The sequence below is a fragment of the Lepisosteus platostomus genome, chromosome 4 (genome assembly GCF_059453375.1).
Source record: "Lepisosteus platostomus isolate fLepPlt1 chromosome 4, fLepPlt1.hap1, whole genome shotgun sequence".
NCBI classification, from domain to species: domain Eukaryota; kingdom Metazoa; phylum Chordata; class Actinopteri; order Semionotiformes; family Lepisosteidae; genus Lepisosteus; species Lepisosteus platostomus.
This window is the reverse complement of record NC_142614.1, coordinates 9347165-9358887: the sequence shown is the minus strand read 5'-3', so window position 1 is coordinate 9358887 and position 11723 is coordinate 9347165. Positions and strand designations below refer to the sequence as shown.

The window sequence follows — 11723 nt, the reverse complement described above, 5'->3', positions numbered from 1 at the left end:
TTGATTTTAGGCTTGTGTTGGCCTTCCCAGGCCCCCCTCCCCTTCAATGCCGCCCCCTCCAGTACCGCCCCTCCCACCAAGTTGCTTCTCCCAATCCCCCCTCTCCAGGGCCCTCTAGCAGAGTTGCTCATTAACTCTTCCACTGATCTTGGCAGGAGCTCAGAGCAGCTTAGGGTCACTTTCTCTTGAACCATTATTTAAGCTGTCTATGTGGAATGGCATTTCCTGGGCTCCCAGCAGCCCCTGCTGTACAGCTCCTGGGTGAGGATGTGCAATCAGGCTCCGCTGACATGCCCACCTCAGAGCTGCCCCAGGCTCCTGTAGCAGCCTCCAGGGGGCGTCACTCACTGGTGTCACCAGCGGAGCTGCCGGGCACTTACACAAACCTGGCAGAAGACAAATGCACACTGTCGCGCCAGTCATCCCAGGGGTCACTTTCAACCCCCCTGTAACAGAGGCGGGGGGCAGGAAGGGGAGCTGGCCTGGGGTAGGCGTGTGTGTGAAAAGCATGCCTCTGTTTCTCGGGGCAACCCCCCACCCCAGAGGCAGCCTCTGAGGACCCCTAGTTGAAGGCTGGACAAACAGGATCTCTGGTTTGACATGTAGAGGTCTATCTCTGACGGGGTGATGACCTCTGGCTTGTACTGAGGCCCCCTAGGGCCACTGCCGTAACTAAAGGAAGAGCAGCCGCTGTGGGGCTCCTGCTAGCCTGCGCCCTTTCCTTTTCAGGGCTGCGGTCGCCGCCCTTTTGTCCCCTGTGGTCTCTGCTTCCTGTTTCTAGAGGAAGTGCTCCCCGCGGGCCTGTAAAAACACCCCCCTCCACACACGTCCCCCTCACTCCCCTGCTCGCCGCGGCGAGCCGCCAGTGACCGCCGCGGCTGGGCCGCTGCCAGCTCACGCCCTCTCTCTCTCTCTCGCTCTCCCGTAAGTGCTTGCAGCTGTTCTGTTCACAGGCCCGGAGCCCGGCCCAAGACGGAGCAGGGCCTGGGCTCAGCTAGGAAAGGCCGGGCTCGGCTGAGCTAGGCCAGCCCTGCCCCCTGCCCCCCCCCGAGCCGCTATCAGCGCCCGGGCTGGCCAGCCTGCGGGTCCTGCTCTGCTGATCTCCGTCTGCTGAGCCTGGGGAACCCAGGGGAGGGAAGGGGGGTGGCCTCAGACGGGCCTGATGTCTCACACGCCCGGACCGGGACACACGGACTTGCGTAGAGGTGGTGGGAGGGGGCTTGCCTGGGGGCGGTTGAACCAGGAATCTCCTGGTGTAACAAGAGCTGTAACCAATCTGGTGGCAGGACAGGGATGATAGCTGTGGGGTCTCTGGTTTCGCCTGGGGCTCCTTCCTGCTTACCGGCTCTCTCTCATTTCTCAATCAGACAGTGCACTGGGAAACCCCTTGGGAGTCTGTCCTGCAGGGCACAGTGCCTGGAACTGCACCCCTTCCGGAGTCTGGGGTCCCTGTCCCCATAAAGGACTCTGTGTCTTCCAGCCCAGCAGAAATCTACAGCGTTTTAGGTTTAACCCACCAGAGACGAGAAGCTGAATTGCATGAAAAAAACGTCTCTGCCAGAGGTATAAATCTTTCTTTGGTGTTATGGTCCTGACATTCGAGCACATCTCCTGCTCTTTATTAAAGGTGTCTGGGGACGCCGCCGCCTTGGAAAGGAAATTAGATACACCTCCGGCACTCTAAGGACAGACAGAACCCCTGGGAGCAAGTTTTCAAATTACATTAAAAAAATCACATGAAGGATTTAAGGGAGGACTCGTTAACTGGTTACTTACAGTGCCAAGAGCCCAGCAATAACTTGGGAAGTGCGTTAAGCTCAAACCCCAGGTGTTCTACAGGACTGTAGTACTTCTGGCCTGAGCCAAGTACTGAACTATAAACAGCCAGATTAAACAGAAACAGCATCCCACACAGGCAGATCAACAGATTCACTCACTCACTAATACACAGAAAATCTAAAAAGACTTCACAAATAGTTTGGCAACCATTTCTGTTGATCAGAAATCATCCTGGAAACTGCAAGAACGGAACTGAACATGTGCAAACAGAATTACCTGTATGTCAATTGACTTTATTTAAAAAAAAGGAATCGGTATAATTCTCAGACACTGATGCAATGAAACAATACATCACATCAAAGAATCACTGAGACAGAATGGGTTACAGAGAGGGGAGAACCACAGGGAGGTGCTCAGAGATTAGGAGACTCTTCAATACAGGCTGAAGGACCGCCGACACGCTCCACACACCCTGTCCACACAACAGACACAGAATCAGAAAACGCTGTCCACACACAGACACCCTGTCCACACACAGGCACAGAGTCGGAAAACACTGTCCACACACAGGCACAGAGTCAGGAAACACCGTCCTCACACGCACCCTGTCCACACACAGGCACAGAATCAGGAAACACTGTCCACACACACAGGCACAGAGTCAGGAAACACTGTTCTCACACACCATCATTGAAAACACTGCGCACTCACTCACAATCAACAGTGTGCACGTGGGCTGTCCTCAACCGTCTATAAAACATGGTCAAAAGCTTCAACAGGTCTTCCAAAAACACTGTCCAACAACATGGTCCAACTCTGTCCACGTGTACTGTAAACACTGGCAATGCACACACGGGCTTTCCAGAACCTGTTGATCAAGAGAGTTTAAGCAGGAACAAGGCTGTCCACTGACAGCTGCAAAACCCCTGTCAAGACATATTCACACAGCCCACACAGGTGATACATTGAAAATTATGTCTACATGCATGGCCTGCAAAAGATCCACTGTCCACATGTTCGATCCCCACCCCACTGTCCACAGCTGGCCATCCCTTCCACTCTGTTTCAGTACCATAGTTTTGGAAACGTGAATTTTGAGTGCTCCGGGAGGCGAACATGTCACAAAGCCACGTCTATTCATAGGACAGCAGCAGGTGTGCGCGCTGCTTGCCTGCTTGTTGAGAAGTACAGTGAACAAGTCAGTTCCACAGTCCACCCCACACCGGCCTTGGGGTTCCATGAAGGCGCCTTGGAGAAGCCTTGCATTGCCAACATTTTTGTCTCCATGATCATCTCGGCCAATGAAAATTCGCCGACAACCAAACCTGTAGCTCAGCCAGTGGGAATTCTGCACACGCCACAATGTTGTATCTTCCCGTCACATTACAGTCAGTGAAAACTCAATTCCGTCATCGGAGAAAATTAATGGAAAGTTCCCACTGCAGCCGATGAGAATCGGCCTCAGCCAATCAAAATTCGGTATCCAGAATATTATGGGGTGCATCCATGCGTGTTCAGCCACTGAAAAGGTCCCTGTGGTGTCCACCCACCTGTGACATCACAATTCACTCTTCGAGAGTCAATGCCGTTACCATGGGAACGTGCCATGTACTCCTCAGACTGCGTGTCCGACACAGAAATCACACTCAAAGTTTAGTGTAAGTGCTAAAACACAAGACAACTTTAAGTACAAAAATAAAAACCACCAAAAAGGTTGTATTATTATTTTTACATTTGCAATTAAATCGGCCTTGCAGGCCTGAAGAACAATTTTTTAAAATAAAAAAATACAATTTGGAAATACTGTGAGGTTAATCCAAACAGAATTCCAGACTTTCCTACAAACATTTCGAGCACTGTGACCTGCAGAGCTGAGAGATTGTCTAAAGGTTTCAAGCACATTCTGGAGGCCATTTCGCTGACCGGTGTCACCAAAAGCAGGGCTCCTTCGTCTGGGTCCTGGGGTCACGCTTGGGGCTAGTGAATGTCACCCAGCATGCTCCGAGCTCCAAGAAAACTCGCAAAGGAGACGGTGATCCGTACGTCTGAACCACGCAACTGGATTGCCTGGAGTCAGGCCCCAAAAGTTAACTTCATCAGCACATTAACCGAAGCCCAGCCTGGGACACTGAGTTTACACAGTGAAGTTGTGGGGGTGCTTTGAGAGCCTGCTGCCTTTGAGCTCATCCGGCCCATTCTATAGTTAGCAGCCAATTGATCCGATTGATCTCATCCAGTCGGTTATTGACCAAAAAAATAGGTATAAGATTCAAAGACAAGGCAGGAGAGCTTGTTCCACACACCCGCCACCCCCAGTGTAAAGACATGCTAACTGTTCAGTTTTAAACACCGTGCACAGCCCTGCAACACGCATCCCCAGAGTGGTGCCGCCCAGTATTGGCTTTCTAAATCGGGCCAAGGTTCTGGTTGGGCTCGGGCCCCCTCGACACCACTGGGTGGGGGTCCTTCCCACCCGCACCTGAGACAAGGAGCCCTGCTGGGACAGCGAAGCGACCCATATTTAGCACATTCACCATCGATGTGGGGTTTTTTCTTCTGTATTTTTCCCCAAAGGAAAAAAAATAAAAGCATTTTCTTTAAAAAGAATAAAGAAGCTGGGAATAATGACATTCTTGCTTCGGAACGCGGAGAGCGGGGCCGGGGGGGGGTCAGTGGTGCCGATCCGCGGTGCCGGCGACACTCCTGCCGGGCCGACGCCACACGGAAACGGGCCCAGATCACAGCTCCAGGCAAACTGTCCGCCGTGCTGAAAACCGATACCAGTCTGGCGTCGGCCATCGGGCACCACTGCGATTCTGTCTGGGGCACGCAGGGGTTACCCACCCACAAGGGGTCGGGGGGCTATTTCAATTTCAGCCACCCCAAGGCGTCGGAATGATTCTATGGACGCCTTGAGGGGGGCACTGCTTGCTGGAATTTAAACCCCATAACCCCCCACCCCCACCCCAAGTTTGGGCTGTCCTCGGACACTCAGATTGAGGCCGTCACAATCCCACCCCAAGATCCCAGAGAGCCACACAGCAGCCCTCAACCAGCAAGAAGCGGAGTCATTTTGTTTGGTCCCTCCGAGTGGGCAGTTCGCAGCAGTTAACGGATTTTCCATCCGAACTGAAAACACTAAGTTAAGACCCCAACGCCCCCTTCAGGGGACAGAGGTACGAACCGCCGACTTCCCTGAGCGATCCCGATCTGGCCAGGGACGTGAGCGCCCTCTGGTGGACGTCGGTAGGACAGGCCAAAGCCCTCCGAGGTGACAGTGCTCACCTATGACTCCGTTTCGGCTTCGAGAACGTTCCCCTGCTCATTATGTGGCTCCCCAGACAGGCCAACAAACACTCTTCTGCAAAGCAAATAATCTTGTCCACAGACTTGCTAAAATTAAATGAGCCCAGCTCCTGGCCCCAGGAGGTTAATTCCACAGGAGTGCCCTCCTACAAAAAGCACAGTGCAAACTCTTCCTTTGGTGCGCAGATCTAGACAATCATAGAACTGCTTTGAAAAGGAAAAACATGAAGAGAACACAGGTAATTACACACACAGCCGTGTGACATCACAGAGAACGAATCTGATCAAAGGTTTTAACACAAGCCTCTGGAAGCGAAGCCCGTTTTTTACAGAAATTATCGTTACTGCATCCATTTAATTAGAAAGTCCTCCCATCCTCAGGCAGAAACCAAGCATAAAAAACACCAAGTAAAGATGACAAAAATAAGCTAAAAAGTAAAAAAAAAAAAAGGACTTTTTTATTATTTTCTTTTGTTACTCAAAAATAGCGTTTCTGTGTTCAGAATGATCTTTTTTTTTTGGCTAAAAAGTTTTTTTTGTTGTTGGATTTTATACAAATATATATAGTACATATATACACAACAACCTTTATTTGAGTCATAAATGAAAAACTTGCGTGACTTGTATCCCAGCAAGGAGGGACCGACAGACGGAGGACACGCTGATCATGTGTGCCCAATGGGCACTCTGACCCCCCAGCTTTCTGAGGGACTGGCACACCGCTGGCACTGAGAGTCTGCCACGCCGGTGCAAGTGAAGATGGAGCCAATTAATTCATTGATGAATCAATTAAACGTCCTGCCAGATGAAGTGACTTGCTGGTGTGGCCTAGCTGCAAGACCTCAGAACGGACAGGACAGAGCCACCACCGGCCCCCGGTCCTGTCTCAGCGCGGTAGTGCCATGGTGTCATGGCGTCATGTCTGTCACCGCTGTGCTCGCTGCCTTGCCTCCCTGCGATGTCACTTCCTGTTCCTCCGAGGCCATCTCCTGGTCATTGGCGTGGGGGGCGGGGGCGGGTCCTGCCTCCTCCTCCATGGCCGTCTCGGGGGCAGAGAGCGTCTTGCCGGCGGGATCCTCGGGCGACCCCGGCACGCCGCCGAGCTCCATCTCGTGCAGCTCCACGTCGAAGGGCGGCGCCAGGCCCGGGCACGGAGGGGACGAGCCGCACCCCACACATGCCTGCGAGAGAAGGAGGCGGATGAATATTGGGGCGCCGGGCACACCCCCGAGGCTGAGAGAGGGGGCGCAGAGGCAGAGCAATCGGGGTGAGACCAGGGTGAAACCCTCCGGGCGGAGATGGGGCAGAACCCCGTTTCATGCCGTGCAGTTACAGGAAGTGTTGAGCCTGGGCTGCTGTTGCCTTACGGGCAACCAGGGGTGCATACCCTCCCTCCCCCCAGGGGGGGGTGCGAGACATCCCAGATTCCTTCGGAAGGTAAATCATCGAAGACTAATTCAGCACAGCCACTTGGTTTTAATCAACCGGGCTATTTTAAGGTAAACTGAAAAAAAGAGGCGTGTAAGCGTGTATTCATACGTTCACTGAGAAACTGAAATGAATGCATAATTCCCTCTCTCTCATTCTACAGTGATGATATATCTGAGGCCTAAAGATCTGAGCTACTCTGACGATTCGTGATCAGGGGTGCGAGAGCACATTCTGAGGGCCCGAGGGGTGCAGACTGCAGCGCGCGCAGCAGGCCTCTGCTCCGATCGCGGCTCGGGCTCACCGGGATGTTGATGGCCCTGGGCAGCCGGCCGGTCCTGATCCAAGGGTGCACCTCGCTCAGCTCCCTCTTCTGCTCCTCGGTGAAGCGCGGCTGGTGCTTCTGCATGGCGCGCAGGGCCTCCCGGTCCTGCCGCAGCACGGTCTCCGGGTCCCTGCCACAGACACGGGCACAGGGGGGGCGTCAGACGGGCAAGGGGCCCCTCCCCAGGTGTGCAGGTGCACCGCACTCCTCCTGCTCCTGCACCATCCTCCACACCCCCCAGAAATCACCCAGAAATGGCCATTAGCACTTGACATAGCCAAGGCACTGACTGGCGGTCAACAACCAGATTTTGTCCAGTTCGGACACTGGGGATCAACTCCGAGCCTGTAAGGAGCATGCAGAAGCACGCAGTCACACCGTGGTCCCTCCACAGTGAGAGGATTGCCCCACTCCACAGTGACTGAATTAGGACAGGCAGTCAGTCCACAGAGGAACTGAGGCCTCACATGTACTGCAGCCAGCAGGCATATCACCCTGCAACTCCCAGCTGGCAGCCCCTCTGAAGCTCAGCAGGTGTGAGCCTGGCCAGTACCTGGATGGGAGACTCCTGAGAAAGCTAAGGCTGCTGCTGGAAGAAGTCCTAGTGGGACCAGTAGGGGGCGCTCACCCTGCGGTCTGTGTGGGTCCTAATGCCCCAGTATAGTGACAGTGACACTACACTGTCATTTAGATGTAAAACCGAGGTCCTGACTCGCCCGTCCCAGGGGTGCGCAGTTCTAGGGACTACTCGAAAAGAGTAGGGGTGTTACCCCGGCATCCTGGCCAAATTTCCCCCTGGCTTTTACCAACTATGGCCTCCTAATAACCCATCTCTGAACTGGCTTCATCACTCTGTTCTCCTCCCCACTGAGAGCTGGTGTGTGGGGAGCAGACTGGTGTATCTCCCAGATGGGGCTGCATACTGGTGGTGGTGGAGGGGATCCCCATTACCAGTAAAGCGCTCTGAGTGGAGTGCCCAGAAAAGTACTTTGAAGAAAATGAGCTCAAACGGACACCAGCCGTTCGCCGTCTGCTCTGCAGCTTCGAAACCGCGGAGAGAGGGGGGGCCAAGCAGGGAGGCGAACCGGCGGGGACACGAGCGGTCAAGGCAACGTTTGCGTCTCTGTCGCTCTCTCACCGGGTGGCCAGCTGGTAGGTCATCATGACCTTCTCGTCGGTGTTGGCCATCAGCAGCCAGATGGGGTCCTGCAGGACGTACTTGATGAACTGCTCGCTCTCCGCCGCCAGCCCCGCCTGCTTCTTGCCCGCCAGGTCGTTCTCCGAGGAGTCCACGCTGCCGAAGTACTTGCTGGTGTGGCTGCTCTGACTGCTTCCTGTGTCGGGGAGTCGGGGGGAGGAATTTAATCACTGCTACTATCACTACCTGCACCGCTGCTGTGGGGCTTGGGGGTGATGGTGCAGCTGGGGTCTCCAGCTCTGGTCCTGGGGAGCCCCTGTCCAGTTAGTCTTATAGGTCACCCTAAATCAGGGGGGGCTCCGGCCCTGGTCGTGAGGAACCCCCATCCAGTTAGTCTTACAGGTCACCTGTTTGTACAGATTGTCAACACCTGGAATGTATCAGGCAAGTAATCTGTACTACTAAGAGAACCCTGGTCCTTGAGGGCTGAGGAGTATTATGATTTCAGACCAACAGTACATTACTACGAAATTACTTGATTTACCAGATCAGCTTCTGAATCTACTGATCCGCTACACTGTCATCTCTCGTCTGACTGCTGCTAGGAGAGCACCCACTGTCCAGAGCATTAGGATGAAGGTGTGTGGTTGAGCCCGAGCAGCATGACCTGGTGGGACTTCAAGCTCGACCATCACCCCACCTCAGGGTGATCCCACTAGAGGAGAACGCGATGGGATTGGTGCCGCAATAATTTCAAAACCTGTACACACACTCACATCCTGCTCACTTGAGCCCCAGCATTTCATTTGGTGCAGGTTCCTAATTCTTTGGCCAGTAGGTGTATTGTTGTCGTTTATAATTACAAATCGTAGGACTGGTAATATCACAGTTTCTTTTGTTGCTGACTTTATGGCCAATGAAATTAGCAAAAAAATAAAGTGTATGTCTTTTAAAAATGCATAACAAGCTCCTAGAAAACCCAGAGTGTATAGTGTGAAACTCCAAGGTTAGTCCATAGCACGCAGTTAACTTACAGTGCAAAGCACAATAAAACTTGTCTTACCTGTGAATAAACCATCTACCAGAAATGTAATAGGAAGTCCCTACAATAACTGGTGTAGTTTGAACACAGGCAGTACAGGCATGATTTAATTTAGACCGGCAGCGGAGTGGACAGCCCAACACTCACTGGTCCCACTGCCTGATGTGCTGCAGCCGTGGGACCCAGAGCCCGAGGACCCTGAGCCAGAGGCGGCCGAGCCAGTGCCTGATCGGGAATCCTCCTGCAGAAGCAGATCCAGCAGGTCACTGGAAGTTGACATGGCATCCTGATTGGATGACTCAATGGCCTCAACCTGGAATATTGGGAGAAGATGGAGGAAAAATTAGTACATTTTAATCCAGAAAAAAGATCCTCTCTCAGCGCAGAGAGCCACAGTTAAAGTATTTTAAGTTATACTATGAATATTATTTAACATGAATAATGATGTCACAAACTGCGATACAATATTGTATTAATGAAAAAAATAGGAGAGCACTGACGTTTTCATTGTCTTTTCTGTCCCCCGATGTGCTGAGCCGAGTGGGTGAGGCCAAACCTCCACTCCCTCCCTGCGGCTCCGCCCACTCCTGTGTAGCCACTCCCCCTGTGGGTGTGGTCTGCTGGGCCTGGGCGGCGGCCACGGCCAACGAAGTCACTTCCTGTCGGTTACTGGAAGACTCTTCTAGCTGAAGTAAGTTGAGTGGGGAGGAGCAACGGGACTGGAAGAGGGGTGTCTGGGATCCCTCGCGGTCGGGGAGGGGGGGGCTGGAGGACTGCGGGGTGCTGGAGCGAGAGGGGGCCCGCAGGGGTTCCTGTGAGGGGGTGGTGGCCTGCAGCTGGGGGGGCGGCCCCAGGTTCTGGGGCAGGAGGGCTGTGGGGGCGGAGGCAGCTGGGAAGGGGAAGATGGAGGTGGGGTTGAAGAAGGGCTGAGGGAGGACCGGGGCGTTGAGCTGGGGGAACATGTAGTTGGGCAGCACAAATGCCACCATGGGGGTGACCAGAGGGGGAGGGGCAGGCATGGGGGCGGGGTTCTGGGGAGGGGAATAGTGGAGGCCAGTGGGCTGGGCACCTGGAAAGCCGGGGGGAAGGCTTTGGGGGTCGGGGGGGCCTTGTTGGGGCCTGGGAGTGGGCGGGTAGACCGAGAGGGGGTAGGCAGGCAGGACGCCAGGGTGGTAGGGAAGGGGGGGCAGGCTGGCCTGGGAGCCGATGGAAGTGGGCCAGGACGAGGACGAAGTCGGGGGTCCCAGAGGCAGGTGCGGGGGGGACAGGGTGGTCGTGGCCCTGCTGGATGCTGGGAAGACCCCCCCGATCCCGACAGAGCTGCCGTGCTCGGACGGCTCCTGGTGCTTCAGTCTCTTGGCCTTCGACCTGCTCCCCCGTCCGGTGCCCCGCCGCCCACTGCTGCCCCCTGCTGGGTAGTCCCTGGAACTGCGCACCCCTGGGACGGGCGAGAGAGATGGGAGGTGTAGGTCAGTGCACAGCGTATACACACTGCGCAGGCGTGGAGCGAAAACAGGGCAGAAGAGAAAGAGAGGGATAGCGGGAGAGACAGAGACTGGAAGTGGGAAGACATGTCAGCCCATCTTCGTAACTAGGCAGACTCCACCAGGCCTTGCACCGAGAAAAGGTTAAGCGTTTGCCTCGTGAGTCAAGGGTGCAGATGGTCAGATGCAGAGATTAATTGGGATGTGCTCACAGGAGAGGTGTACAGGACAGGCCGCGCGTGAGCACAGTGCAGCAGAGGGCGATTAGGAGTGGGGAACCATGCTGACAGACAGATACAGCTGGGGAGGGAGAGTGAGGCAAAGACGGAGAGAGGGTGGAGGAGCTGGACTTCCTTCCAGAGGGAGAGGGAATGCTGACCCTGCAGGAGACAATCAGGTGCGTTCGCTCACAGGCACACACTGTCAAGACCACATCCACAAACCCAGCTGCACAAACAATTAGACAACCCTAATGCACCCTTCTGCACCCTCCTAGAGCCACCTGCTTCTGAGGTTAGCGTATTATCACATATTATCTCACTCGAAACAGCAGTTCTGACTACAATTCCACTATGTTCAGTTCTGACTACCAAATCCCACTAACGTCTGCTGTCCAACACTGCTGTACCCCAACAAATTCACTCGATTCCTTCCCGATTCCTCAGCGTGAACCTGGTTGCCCGCCGTGCACCCCTCCTCTCCTGGTACCCTACCTCGCGTGTGGGGCACCCCGCTGTGCCGGCGCTCGGCTTGGGCTGGCGGCTCGAAGACCCGCAGCTGGCTGAGGTCGCGGAACCGGTTGAGGAACGCCTGCTCCTCCTTCTGCGTGTGCACAGACAGGACCTCCTTGGTCAGCCCCACCCGCCGCCAGGGGTCCTTCGGGTCCTTATCCGGGGGCGGGGCCACAGGCGCGGCCAAGGGAGGGGGCGGGGCTGGGGTGGGAGGGGCCTCTTCCATCATCACAATGTCTTGGAGAACAAAGGGGAAGAGAACATTACTTCAAAGTGCCTGAGGAAGGCGGATATCCACCAGAAAAAGACTGGACCACTACCACAAACCAAATGAAATATAAACTGATGAACAGATGGTGGATAGAAACTATATTAGATATAGTATATTATATTAGATTATATCATATTATATATATGAGATATTACTTAAAATAGTGCTGCAAATTATTATTAATATTATTAATATTATTATTATTAATATTAAAGACAG

At 54.1% G+C, this 11723-nt stretch overlaps 1 protein-coding gene across 1 annotated transcript in view; it reads right to left on the bottom strand.

The window, feature by feature from the left end:
* Nucleotides 1-2051: 2051 nt before the first annotated feature.
* Nucleotides 2052-11723, bottom strand: part of per1b (period circadian clock 1b) — a 29696-nt gene continuing 20024 nt past the window's right edge. Inside the window, exons 18-23 of the mRNA XM_088628246.1 lie at nucleotides 11216-11470; nucleotides 9519-10456; nucleotides 9166-9331; nucleotides 7977-8172; nucleotides 6818-6968; nucleotides 2052-6266 (exon numbers count right to left, since the gene is read on the bottom strand). Of these exons, the coding sequence (XP_088484372.1) occupies nucleotides 5994-6266; nucleotides 6818-6968; nucleotides 7977-8172; nucleotides 9166-9331; nucleotides 9519-10456; nucleotides 11216-11470 (1979 nt within the window). The 3' untranslated portion in view covers nucleotides 2052-5993. The remainder of the gene's footprint in view (nucleotides 6267-6817; nucleotides 6969-7976; nucleotides 8173-9165; nucleotides 9332-9518; nucleotides 10457-11215; nucleotides 11471-11723) is intronic.